Source organism: Molothrus aeneus, chromosome 27 (assembly GCF_037042795.1).
Source record: "Molothrus aeneus isolate 106 chromosome 27, BPBGC_Maene_1.0, whole genome shotgun sequence".
In the NCBI taxonomy this organism is placed as follows: domain Eukaryota; kingdom Metazoa; phylum Chordata; class Aves; order Passeriformes; family Icteridae; genus Molothrus; species Molothrus aeneus.
In genome coordinates, this window is record NC_089672.1 from 409,545 (window position 1) to 423,952 (window position 14,408).

At 39.7% G+C, this 14,408-nt stretch overlaps 1 protein-coding gene across 2 annotated transcripts in view; it reads right to left on the reverse strand.

The window, feature by feature from the left end:
* Positions 1-1,517: 1,517 nt before the first annotated feature.
* The window catches only part of SPPL2B (signal peptide peptidase like 2B), a 31,324-nt gene continuing 18,433 nt past the window's right edge, over positions 1,518-14,408 (reverse strand). Inside the window, exons 13-15 of one of the 2 annotated variants that reach the window (XM_066566094.1) lie at positions 13,860-13,937; positions 11,460-11,620; positions 1,518-10,481 (exon numbers count right to left, since the gene is read on the reverse strand). In XM_066566094.1, the coding sequence (XP_066422191.1) occupies positions 10,194-10,481; positions 11,460-11,620; positions 13,860-13,937 (527 nt within the window). In that variant the 3' untranslated portion in view covers positions 1,518-10,193. Of the gene's footprint in view, positions 10,482-11,391; positions 11,621-13,859; positions 13,938-14,408 lie in introns of both variants that reach the window. The other variant, XM_066566095.1, reaches the window with a different exon arrangement.

The following is a 14,408-nucleotide window of genomic DNA, read 5'->3' on the forward strand; positions in this document are numbered from 1 at the left end:
TACTCCACACAAACTGTCCCTGCAGATGCAGAAATGGTCACGTAGGACAAATCTTTAGCAAATGCAGAGTCAGGGGGGGCTTAGAATGTCAAGATCTTCACTAGTGATGGATCTGCACTTGTGTCACTGTGGGAAGGACTGTGGGCTCCGCCACAATTGTTCAGCAGAGCAGCAGTTCAGTCAACAGCTCCTGCTGGAATGGTGCCATTCCCCATTAGAGCATTTCTTTGTGTCAAGACCTATAATATGGGTTTTTGCAAAAAAAAAACCCAAATCAAATATCCCCCTGGGAAAAAAGAAAGGAGAAAAAAAAGGAGGGGAAAAAAAGGCAAAAAAAAAAAAAAACAAACCAAAAAAACACCAAAAAGCAACAACCTGCTCCCCAAACCAACCCAAACCAACCCAAACCCACAAAACCTGAAATAACAAATGCTCTATCCTTGTCCTTGTCTATTCAAAAGATACAGGAATAACCAAGTACAAGAATATAAAGGTCACACAATTTTGCAGATGTACATCTAAATCTAGAACACCAGGCACTGTTTCAGATAATATCTGCTGAGGTTTACAATACTTTAGGATGAGCTTTGTGGCCAGATTGTATCTTAGTATTTACTACCCTCTATTTAAAATGAACCCAGTCTTTCTGGTTTTGAACCTGCCTTTTCTGAATGGAAGCAGCTGTCTCTTGGTTCCCAGTGAGAGTCCAGATAGAAAAGCTGTCTTGCTGCAGCTGGATTTTTTAGTGGATTGGAATTTTTTTGTGTGTGTGTGTAGTTTTCTTTCTGTTTGTTTGCTTGGTTTTGTTGTTGCTTTTTAGAGTCAGATATCACAAGAAATTTCTCAATTTCCCTCTTCTCAGGTATATTGTGTATTTACAAGTGAAACGCAGGACATGCTAAGCAGAAACACAGGGTGGAATTGTACCTGCTGTCAGTTTGTACTGTTCCTGGATACACCCGTGACTTGCCTTGTAATTCAGTAGATATTCAGCATTTTTTAAGAAAAAGGGACTGTTAGTAAACACCTCCCTTCCCAAGCAATAGCACTTCAACGTGCAACAGAGTAGTCAAAACAAACCCAATTTATCAGTACAAGTGATCACACAACTTTAAATGGCTGGGGAGGCCCTGGCACAGGGTGCCCAGAGCAGCTGGGGCTGCCCCTGGATCCCTGGCAGTGCCCAAGGCCAGGCTGGACCAGGAGGTGTCTGGGATGGGATGGGATGGGATGGGATGGGATGGGATGGGCTTTATGGTCCTTCCAACCCAAACTATTCTGGAATTCTGTCAGGGTTACAAAAGCCAGGGAAAGAAATTACTTGTGTGGACCGTGTGGGGATGTCAAACACTGTTTCTGGTATTGAGCAAGTTTTAAAAATTTTGCATGGAATCCAGCTCATGGTGGGAGCTGCACACAGTGAACTTTAAATTCCAACCCACATTTTATCACATCCCAGAACAAACAAAAAAAAAAGTGTTTCAAACTTAAGGTTGATATAAAATAGCAAAACTCAGTTCAAAAATTAGGTAACTTTATTTTACACTTTTAGAAATTTTTTACAGTTTTAAACTAAAACAGACTAAAGGAAATTCCAGTGTTTTTTAAAAGCAAAACAGAAAGAAAAAACTAAATGCCTGCAATTTGACTAGTTGACCAGTCAATTTCAAGTTTGCTTTCTTTCATTGTATCTATATATGCCCGAATCGGGCTTCCTTATTCCACAGAAAATTCACTCTGCAGAAACCCTTGGGATATTTCCTGTCTGTTTGTCTTAAGATTCTGCCATCCTCATTAATTTTGAAATAGGTTTTTTCCCATGTTACATCACAGAAGGAAAGTTAATCTACATCTGGTCACTGGAAATCCTATGTATTACAATGTATTTACATATAAAAAAAATATATATATAATGATGTGCTGTGCAATTGGATAGAAGGCTGTAATTCAGCCAGAGGGAGGGCTGGTATCAAAACCATAAAGATCCATACAGACATAGGGTGGGAAAAGGCCACCCAGACTGAACTGAAAATCAGATGCATGTACTATGGTAAGACCTACAGTTTTGGAAAAACAGAAATGTTTGCCAAAAATGGTTTTTTACTACTTAGGAACAAACTTGCTTTTTCCCTTGGTTTTTGCAATGGCTCTCTCCTAGTGTCAGCACAGGAAGGGATCCATGAGGTGACACAGTCTGTACTTCATACTACTTGCAAACATTAACAGCAGAAAAAAATATCTTGGTACCATAGATAGAAGATACTTGTATCATAGACAAAAGTCATAGAATTACTGATTTACCTATCCTTGCAGATATCATGCAATATGCACAATTTTGCAAGTCATCAAGTAGTAGCCTGAGTTAGGGGAGAGGGACCCTCTTCCCATGGGGAATCAACAACCCCACAATCAGCTACAGCTGTGGGACTGATCCACGTGGTGTATGCCATTGACAGACTGACTGATGAGGTAAAGAACACAAGATAGGAACCAGGGACTCAGGGAATGACATTCATTGTATCAGCATCACTGACTACATCCTTACAGACAACTAAATTCCTCATTCTTTATGTCCCATCTGCACTTCATTTCCATAGCTTGTGGGTTTGAAAATTTTTTTGCAGGAAAAATACTCCAAGTAAGTTTTCATACCAGTCTCCCACACTGGCCAACTTCCTTGGCTGTTCTTTTTATGGAGGGAGGGGGTATTTTTTAATGTGGGTTTTTTTTCTAATTTTTTTTTAAATTATTAAGGGGCCAAGCTGCATAGAAGATCTTAGAACAGCAAAAACATGTAACACATTGGATCAAGAGAAAATCTTTCCTTCAGTACCTGAAATGAGCTTAAAGTTTATTCTTCATGCGTACATATGTAGAGGTAAACAGATGCATTTGCAAGTGCTAAATTTAACTATCTTTTAGGTTGCACTCTTCATATACTATCCTACATACTACTATTTGAACACCATTACAAAGTCTTTCCACAAAGACACCAGACATTTAAGACTGATAATGTTATCTCCAAGAATCAACTTACTCTCTAAAAGCAGCTACTGTCAAGCATCCAAATGGGTCTTAGCTTCTAAATCATCTTTATACTGCTTGAAATTTTTGCTTCCAGCTTCCCACCAATCCACATCCAAAGCACTTCTGATTCAGTTTCAGTAAAGTAACACCAGCAGGGGTCACAGGGGGCTCGTGGCTTGCTGGAAGTCTATCAGACCCCAATTCCTCCAGCCTTGAAGGAACATGGTCAGCAATGAACAGAGCATCCATGGGCAGGGCTGTAAATTCAGATTTTTCTTAGGTTTTGCTTTCCTGTGTTCCTAGGCTGAAAGTACCAGAGCTCATAGTTCCTATCAGTGGCTTTAGGATCGAGGTTTTGTGTTCAGCCCCATGAGGAATGCAGCATGTGGCCCAGGCCCCAGGCTGAGAAGAGTGGTCCAATTCCATTTCATGCCTTTCCTACAGCACCAGGAGTGCTCTGTGACACAGAGATTCCTTCTTGCTCTCCCACAACCGGTGCTGGCTGTGGGACTCTCAATGAGAGTAAAAGGTTGCTGGAGGAGACAAATGGCAAAGAATGAGCAGAAGACAAATTGGTGACGTGCTCACCCCAGCACAGGCCAAGCACAGCACTAACTGGCCATCAGAGCAGTCAGACTGCTTCCCACACAGGCTTCCTGCCAGCTTAGGGTCTGCTGTAACATCTCTGATAAACATTTTTTTGTGGTGTCCACTACTGATTATGAAAAAAGTAGATTATGATCCAAACCAAATTAAAGTGTGCCACTATGGGTTGTTTTTTACTTTGTCAAACTAAACCTGAACAACTGTTTTGAAGTTTTTCTTCAACATAAATCAGAACAACTTCAGTCAGAGCAGAACAATAAAATTCTCTTCTGGTTCCTTGCTGGGGAATGCATGTGAAGGACTGTACTCCTCAAACAGCACCAGCTCCCCACCATCCCAGTGCTCAAGGCTTGAATCCACAGTGGAGAAGGGGCAGGTTTATGGCAATTTCTTGACTACAGACATATGTTTCAGAAGAAAAGAGCTATTTCTATCCATTCCAAACCTCTGGCTCAAGAAAGAAGTTAGTGTATTGAAAACATCAGATAGGACTCTCGTGTGCAGCCCTACCCCAGGGTCAGGCTCTGGGAACCCTTGCTGCACAACAGGGTGTTGCTGCTCATGCCAAGTGCCACATTCTCAGGGCTGGAGATCTTACAGCAGCACTTGACTGTGAGGTGTTGGCTACTGCAGGGCTCCTACCAGCCCACGCCGTCAAATTTTTTAGGAGTCATGATAGAATCTTAGAATCACAAAATGGTCTTTGGGTTCGAAGGGACTTTAAGATCATCTCATTCCAGCCCCTGCCATGGGCAGGGATGCCATCCACTAGATTCAGGTTGCTCAGGGCTACATCCAACCTAGCTTTGAACTTCCAGGGATGGGGCATAAGCTGGTGATGAGCTGGTTTACTTTGAAAGCATGTCCCAGCTGACCAATATTTACATGAAACACTCAAAGTCAGTTCACAACATACAATGCATGTCTGTCAGCAGGAAGCAGTTCTTAAGCAAAAAAAAATCTAGCTAGCAGATAATCTCAGAATTTTTCAGAGACAAACACCTGGATGAAGTTTGCCATCTGGAGCTAAACTTGCATGCTGACATGCAGAAAAATATTATGAGAAAATTGGATAAAACTGTAACGCCACCTTCACCTAAGGAAGGTAGCTCCAAATAATTGCAGCAGCCTGTGCACCTGTAACCCCTGGCTGCTGGACCCACCAACAGCTTCTGGCAAACAGAACCAAGCCTGAGCCCCTGAATCACATGAAGTTAAGTCCTCTGCTAGTTCCTGAAATTATAGATTATTGTGTACAGTACACTAGTTCCCAATTCAAGAAAATCCAATTTAAACACATTATTCATCACCTATCACTAATCTACAGATCGCAAAATGCCATCTTTATTCCACATAATCTGAATATTTAACTGCAAAACTGGAGAAGGTGGAACCCTCACAGAAGAGCACATCATTGATAGAGATGATAGAGAGGATAAATGAAAAGAAAATTCTTTTACGCCACTGGGCAAAGGAAGCTTCTGGTAGCACACAAAGCTGTCTTGTTCTGAAAATGTTCCAGGCTGCCAGAAGCAATTCAACAAATTAAACATAGACAAAAATGACTAAAATTGATGTGCTTTCCAGAAGATTTATCACTTTTAAGTAGCAGAAAATGCAGTCTTTGTCTCACAAGAGCTGAACTGTCCATCACAGTTGGTACAGAACACCCTGACAGCATTCATGAATATAAACGGAGTACTCTGGGATGAAGTTCATGCTATAACTTCATTAAAACCAGGAATCCTGACCCTCAGACTGTATCTCGACAGGGAGGAGAGGGCTTGTTGGCTGGCCACAACTGCCAGTGGCACGAAATGACTCTGGTTGGTGTGGTTCAGTTCTCTCCTGGCAGAACCAAGGGTGCTCATGCACTGGGCACTGCCCTGTCCGGCTGAGCCCCTCACCTGTCAGCCACTCCTGGATTTTTCCTACCGCCAGCACCAAAATTTCCTTATTAAGTCTATTAATTCTAATGTCATCCCTACTTGACAAACTGTTTTCCCAATTTGCAGCAGCCTTTCAGATTTTTGGGTATTTATCATGCCCTTAGATCTCTTTGTAGTAAACTCTTCCACTGCCTTTCTTGTTCAGTGTCTCCTCATGCTTTCTGAGTAATCTTCAAGTTTTTTCCCTTTCTCCACCCTACCCAGCACCACTGGCAAAAACCTAAACTGGAAAGCTGTTAGTGCAGCTCTGTTCTTCATGTCTTGCCCCAGCTAGGAAACCACATGCAAGATTAAAATACCTAAAGATGAATTGTTCCTTGTTGATGATGTTTTCTGGACCTCTGAAAATAGTTCCTGTCCTCATCTGCCTGAAGACACAGCCCTACATTCTTTTTAAAATATCAGAGATAATACTTGTCATGGAAAAAAGCACCATCTTTGCAGGCCTTGGATGTATATTTGGATCTACTGGTATGTCTGTATTTCACATTTGTGTCAATGTGCTATGTGCCAAGTGTTGATAATCATTAGTTGTATACACTGCTGCTTGGCCAGCATACTCAGCCTTCAGCACACTACAAATAACACACCAAATGATGAGAGCATGTACAAAATACTCTGGTTTGCTCATGGACAATCGATGAAGCTGCTGTTAAAAAGAAGTATCACGGGCTTTACATCCTATACAGCCTGTGTAGTGCAACAAACCAGAAACACATACACAGCCACTACTACAGGGGCTAAAGACAAGAACAAAAGCACTGGATCTTGCACTAAAACATGAGCTTTGACTTCAAGGCAACACTGTTCTCAAACATCCAATATTGGCTTTTTTAAAGAGCTGCAGGTAAATTCACAGCATCTCCCCGAGGCAGATAAATTCATTAATGACTGCAGCATTCATTAATGTCAGCACCACTTTCCAGCATACTCAGAAGTCAACAGGCACTACCATGGTAGTCATGATCTGTTCCCAGTTGGAACAATGCAGCTGGAAGGCAAAAATCAAAGCTGAAACACTGAAATGTGCATGGCTGAAAAATACTGTCAAGACATTCTTAACAAGAGCCATATTGAGGGGTACTGTAAGGAAAGAGCATCATCCTCTGAAGGAAAAGCTTGACCAATTATCCAAGACCATGGAAAATGTTCAAGAAATATGGAAACAGTTTTCTAAATGAAGTTTTCTATGAAGTATGTTAATAAATCTTTTGGAAAATAGGCTGTGCAGCAGATTTTCTGTTGTCTGGCATCTGTCCAAGTTTAGAGAAAACATTTAATATTTTTCCAAGTGTAATTCTTATATATGTGGATGCACTTTTATTTTAGTGCCACTGGTAAACATAGAATATATTTTCAAATCTATTCTTTTGTTTCTTTTTTATATATTTCATTTAAAATGCTCTTCATTTCTGACAAGAAAAAGAAAATCTGCAAAATTTAAAGAGGGTTTGAGATACTTTTCTCTTGTCATCCTCAGTAGTCTTTCATATTCCACTCTACCTTCAGCTGCATTTGGGCAGTTCTTCAGCAGGGAACAGACCAAAACAAACACCTGAGGAAGGAATCTGACCCTCATTATGTGGTCCAAAGAGTCACATTTTCTCAAATGGATTTTTGTTTTAGTGGTGTTGATTGTTACTGGGGTTTTTGTGTTTTGTTTGGGTTTTTTTTTTTTTTTGACTAAAAGAAGTGCTTCCCCTGAACACATACAAGTTCTCAGGAACAGAACCCTTACCGAATTTCTAGACAGATAAGGCTTAGTATGTGAAAGACATAAACAAGAAGCCTATCAACATTATTTTTAACATTAATATTACTTTAATTACTTTAAATATTAAAACTCAAGTTTGGTGTGGAATGTGTATCGGAAATCATCAAATAAAATCAGAGTCAGTCACATTGAACTGATAGGCATATTTTCCTATACAACATTAAGTTTTAAATTAAGCTGGAGAGGGAAGTTTTTTAAAGATAAAAAAAACCCATCGTTGCTGTTTGATGGAAGGGATTGATCTGCCCAAGGATCAGGGTCCAAACAGTCACAGCCAAACTGGAGCACCAGGGTCACCTGATTTGTACAGTACTGAGATAGTCAAAGTCTGTAAATTGTTACCACTTCACATGCTTTAACTGGAGGTACTGCACTGAGAAGAAATTGGGATTTTTTTTCCTGCATTCTTTGTTGTTTGGGAGAGAAAAAAATTACACTTAAAAATAGATGGAAATTCCTCAAAACCTGAGGTGAAGCAGAATGTCCAGAATACAACTGTGAAATGCCTAGTTCAGTGTGACCAGTTCTTCTGTTTTAACTGAGCTATGAACAATCTGAAATAAACTGTTTCCTAACCACACAGGAGAACAAATGTGAAAGTACACTTTCAAGTAGATGATAATACCTAATGCTTCATCATCAGAAAGCTACTGGCTTTTAAATATGTAGAAAGCTACTCCAAACAACATTCTGACTAAGAGATGATCAAGGCAAAAACCAATAGAACTTTGAGTCAGTCTCCAATTTACCTTGCTATTTGTCAAGCTCATTATTTAAACACAAGATTGCTTTCTTAATTTAATAATAACCATACTTACACAAAGACTTAAGGCATAATCCAGCTAATTGAAGTTTTCAGTAAAATGTTTCTGTTGCTTTTTATTAGTAATAACTGGTTCAGGTTACTGCTGGCCAAAGTAAGGGTCCATTAAAGAGAAGACTGAATAGCAGATTGCTTTAGTACTATCTTCCATTAGGGCAATTTGTAAATTAAACATTGTGTTGGCCATTGGACCCAGGGAGCCTTCCAAGAAACTTCATTAATCATCCTATCAGACAAGGTTCAAAGCTTTAAGCAGAAGCTGGTAAAACTCTGAAGCCAGAGTGTGGTTTTAGAGAAAGCAGCTCAATTCTAGAGAAAGAATGCTACCATTGTCCACGAAAGCTTTCATCCAAAAAGCACAGGGCAAAATTTTGGAAGATCTAGCCAAAAAGACAATGGCTGATATTTAACTGACATTCTTGAAAAGAGAGCCCTTCAAGTCCAATTCAACATGCCAAATGGAGAATCTCAATTCAACAGCAACGCCTCTGAATGCATCACTGCAACAATACTTTTGTGAACTACATTTTGGGCTCCCAAATACTCGAGAGAATTTCTTCCTTGCAATCTGGAATCATATCCAAGGATCCTATAATACTTCAATTTTCTATTTCAGTTTTTGTGTGAAGTGTTTGAGGCTTTTTGGAATTGCAACATAAGTGCAGAACAGACTCGTCTGATAAAGCCAAATGTACTTAGATGGAACAAGTAATACACAAATCCCATCATCTTTCTATGTACAAAAGCTGATGCATAAAAGACTCAATCATGTTATACAGGAAAACAAACAATTTCAGGAATATGAAGTAAGACCAGCTGCACTCCAAAATTTTTAAATTCATAAATTCCTTCACAATGTAGCAAGAAAGACAAAATAATAAGTGAGCTCCCAGGTTCATTCCAGAACCTGACAGACGATGCTTTGGCTATTCTTGGGACAAAGACAAAACATGACTTAGGCAGTTGGTAAGTTACTGAGCAGCAAGTAGCTTTTAAATCACACCTGTCTCTAGCACCATATGTGCTCCGTTGGGAATGAAAAATCAGACTATTTTCTTCAGAATCAGAAATCACAATTATATTCCTTGAATGAAGAACAAATAGAAGCTCAAAGCCCCAAACATAAGAACATTTGCGCTTTAACATTTTCCCAATGAAAATGCTGCCTGTTAAGCTTAGTATAGTGTTACTACCTAATTGTTTTTTCACCTATTTGGCTTATATTTTATTTCTAAACATTCCTATTATGCATTTGCTTCCAGGCATTATTCTGTGACCAGCCCTGTTTATTATCAGAGCCCTTAGAGTTCATATGAATGCCTAGAAAGCTTCCTGGAGCTCTACTCAACCTGCCTTTTAAACTAGACTGGTAGCTCAGGTTCCTAGAAGTAAAAACAAAGACAAAAATTTAAGAGATGCATTTAATGCATCATGGTAGCATAAAGCCTTTAGGAGTAATGGTAATGTAACCATTATCTGCATTTCCTGAATGTCAGTTTATAATAATGCATTCCCTTATATCAATGGCTTTGACAAGTCAGGAGAAGTAAAGTAAATGGTGACAATAGGGAAAGTGCCCAAAAAAAACCCCAAAAAACAAACAACCAGACCATATTTCTCTCAAGTAAGCATTGTAGCAGACTTGTTCAATGCTTTTCCTCCATGTTACCCCACATCATGGTGAAGCAGTGAAACAGCCATACAAGCACAGAGTAAATAAGGACTCTTGATGCCACCCTGCTCTAATGCAAAGAGAACAAATGGTCAAAGGCATTCACTAACAGCGATCATTGAAACCCACACATCAGAACTCCTGGAGAGCACCATATTTCAGAAAGGTGTTTTAAGTATATAGCTGTACCAAAGCTGGAGACAGAACATTCCTTGTTGGATTTGATGATCAGACTCCTAGTGAGGTTCCTCAATGAAAGCAAACCCTACTAAACCAGTCCTAAATACATACTGGTTTTATGTATGTTTGTGAGGGAAAGTTAAGGAGTTCTTATCACATCACTTATTCCAACTGGTTTTGTTCTGCATTTAGGCATTTGCTTTCAAGGTCATCCTTATTCTGAGCGGTTGGTTCCTCACTGTGGGCCACAGAGATTTCTGACTGGTCTGTCTTTGTGCTGGTATCAGCCAGCTCCTCTTCAGCCGAGGCGGAGCCGTGCAGCTCCTTCACGTGGAGGGTGGGGTTGGTCATTTGCTCTGTGTCTTGCTGAGAGGCTGGCACACTGCTGTCTTTGGGAAGCTGAGGGCAGTTGACAGGAGCTATCACCACAGGAGGCTGAGGTAGGTCTTTCTGTAAATGGAAGACCACAGTCAAAATGATGGAAAACAAGAACTATTGTGTCCAGTTATCCAAGGTAATGGTCATACAAGAGGAAGATTAAAGGTCCATCAACTCTGTTCTCATTCTCCAGCAGTGGACAGATGCATACAGTTATCCTTTCTTTGTGTTTTATAGGACACCAGGAGAATTTTTCCTTCCAGAAAAGTATTTGCTTTCTGAGTGATTGCTCCTTACCAGTTTCAGATGTGCTCTGCTGATAAGGCAGCAACAGGCACTTGGTCCTTGGCCACTATCCAGTTCTGCCCACCTTTACTATCACTGTACAAGAACTGACAACTTTTACATAACATTTCAGATGATCTCTAACAATTAAATTAATTTCTCTAGCGGAAGCTTGTAAAAGTTATCACAAATAGTTGAATAATAAAATAAAACTCACTGGGGGAACCTCCAGCTTCATAAATTTGGCCTTCTAGTAAGTATTCAAAAACTAAAATAATGCATGATAGAAATTATTCCTTTTTGAATCAGGTTCATTTCACTTGCAGCACAGTGAAACAAAGGGATAATTTACAATACTGAACTACATTTCCACCTTCATAAACAATATGCTATGAAAAAATAGAAGAAAGCATTTTAAGGGTATATTTTATATAGTACTAAACCCCACATTTTATATAATATTATAACCTTTTACTACTACTGATACTTTCAAGAGAGATCAAACAAGTAACATTTTGGCAGAATCAAGGATGGACAAGATCTACTTTACTTTTCACTACTCTGATTTAAGTGGCCATAAACATTGCAAAAAACAGAAAACCTTTACTGAGGCAAAAAAATTATTTAAAAAAGCAAACAATCAAGCAAAACCAAAATCTTTGTGTTTGTGTGATAATACTGCAATATTTTACTCAACTTTAATTCTAGTTAGGTTTTTATAATATTAGTATTTCCTGAAGACACTCATATCAAACTGGTATTCACCGCAAAGCCGCTGCCCGTCCAGAACATGGCAAGCTCCCTTCTCCAAAGGGCCACCACCAAGCTGGTGAGGAGAGTACAGGGCACCAGGTAGAGGAGAGCAGGCTGGCCCATCTGCATCAGTGCCAAGGCAACAAAGGTCACAAGAAGGCCTATGCCATATGCTGGAAGAAAACAAACCCAGCAAAACACAGTCATTCAGATATAGCTTTGCTCAAGCACAACTAAATAATTGGCTAAAGGAGCATTCTCACTGGATTATTTTTTTAAGCAATATGTACAACATCTCCAGAAGTTTTCAGGCCTCTTTAGCATTATTTACACCATGTAAACATGGACTACTACAGTTTTTCTATTGATAACATGTGAAAGTAGTGTGATTGGCCTAGTCCATACTGTACAATTAAATAATTACCTTAAGCAAAATAAATATATGAAATATTGTGCATCATATTATACTTATGAACTCAGCAGATACAGACAAATATTCTGACCATTATGTGCTTCTTGTTTGGGTTGGCTTTAGCTGTTTCTTCCTATCCTGCCACACAGCTAAAAAAAAAAGCCAGCCTGCTCTAGGTTATATGTTTTTATTACTTTCTATTTAATTTCTGCATAAATGTGGCAAAATTTATTTAGCAGAACAGAAGTAGGTTGGATCTCATAATGTAATTATTTTCAATTACATTTTCAAGACAATGAAGTTAATCCAACTTTTTCTTCAGATCCAGATTTTTCTTCAGAAAGTCAAGAAAGACATTGAGGGGCTGTCCAGAGAAGAGAACAGAGTTGGGGAAGGGTCTGAGAGAAGCAGCTGAGGGAGCTGGGAAAGGAGCTCAGCCTGGAGAAAAGGAGGCTCAGGGGGACTTCCTCACTCTCCACAACTCCCTGACAGGAGGGTGCAGCCAGGTGGGCTCCCAGGGAACAAGGGACAGGAGAAGACGAAATGGCCTCAAGTTCTGCCAGGGGAGGTTTAGGATATTAGGCAGAGCTTCCTCTCCAAAAAGGTTTTCCAGTCCTGGCACAGCTGCCCAGAGCAGTGATGGAGTACCTATCTCTGCAGGCATTTAAAAGATGTATGGATTTTGCATCTAGGGATATGGTTAGAGGTGGGCTTGGCAGTCCTGGGGGCCTGGCTGGACTTGATGATCTCAGAGGGCTGTGATTAGAATAATCAATAACTTTTTACAGCTCTTGAAAATGCTTTTTGGGCAGGGGCATATTCTGTTATTATTGAGAGTTCTGTATATATAATTATTTCTTATTGTTTCTTACAACGATTTAAGTCCATTGCCTCACACCTGTAGGAAAAGCCTCTCTGTCCTCTCTGCAGTCTCCCATTAGGCAGCTGTGGGAAGCAACAGAATCTCCCTTTTGCCTTCTCTTCTTTTTACAACCCTGTGCTCCAGTCTTCATCCCTCCTGACGGTCTCCACTGGATTTACTCCAGCATGTCAATGTCTGTCTGGCACCAGGGATCCTGCTTAACTCAGTCTTAAGTGACAAATTTTGAGGAATAATCATTCCTCTCATAACTGCTGACTACATCTTGCTAACTCAGCCCTGTATGTGGCTCATTCTCAGTGCTGCAATAGCACACTGCTGCCTCTTTATCAATACAACATTTTCCGATTTCTGCAAACGTATTTTTAAAGTACCAGATAAGACAACAATTTTGTTTTACTATATATGAGACAGTGATTTGGAACATCAATAAAAGCATCTCTCTACCCCTGCTAGAAGTGTCCATGAACCTAGATATTTTCCCAGAAGAATTTCTAAAGAAGTTGTTAATGACAATTTGTCATGAAATTCACTGCAAGCATTAGAAGTCTTTGCTAGCAGAAGTGCATTGTAAAGACAACAGGAATCTGTCAGATCCTATTCATCAGTAGTATTTATGTTCATGGCACATAATTCCTTGGATTTTACAACTAAAGAAAACTTATCTAGAGGTGTTATAGTCATCATAATAAAATTCTCTAAATCATAGGTTATGGATTTTAAGAATACACAAGAAATTAAGAACAAAGTCAAAGGATGATATCCCTGAACCTGAATTCTCATGCACAATAAACTCAAAGATTCAGGAATCAAGAAACCTCAATGAGTAGCTGAGCACATGTAAAAACAGTGTAATTACAAGGGGTAGATTGAGACCCTTGGCAGCCATGGTAACAAGAGCTCCCCTTATGTAAGGCAGGCAAAACAGCTCAGAAAAGCAACATCAGCTAGTTTGGTGATGGAAGATCTAGCCTTGAAAGCACTTTGTTAAATGTTTCTGTTTAATAATAAAAGGAGGAACAGGATAAAACCCCCAAATATGCCATGCAAGACTGATGACATGCTTTTAGAGGGAGCCACTCCTGTAGGTCTTGTGTTCAGGTGGCACTGTGGTACATACCTATTGTGCAGGCTACAAAATAGACTCTGGATGACTGCACCTGAATATCAAATCTATGGCAATAGGCTACCAGTAAGCCTAGGAAAAGAAAGAACAGTTACAATATGCTTTCAACCTAGTCACACACTTCATGATAAAAATAAAACCATCAAACCAGCTAGGAACTTGCAAGAACTTTTTTTTCCCGAAAAACTTCCTTGGCACCCTGTGTATAAGCACCATGACAATATATCCAGGAGGCTGCACAATTTACAAACCAGTTATCTGATGGTACAAGCCCCGTGTATTGGAAGCAGTCCAAAAGTAAAATACACAGCTACAAACATGCAGATCATAGATAAAAATGTAATCTCATCCCTACTAAACATTTGCAAAAATACAGTGTTCACGACAAGAGCAAGAGTAAGTTCAGCCCTTTGAGCTGGTACTGAAGACAGTAGAATTTTATGGTTAATGACTATGCCTGCTTCAGGTTGGGGTGAGGACGGGAGACTAATGGGCATGACAGAGTTCATATTTCCCAAAATACAAGAAAGTAAACAAATTATT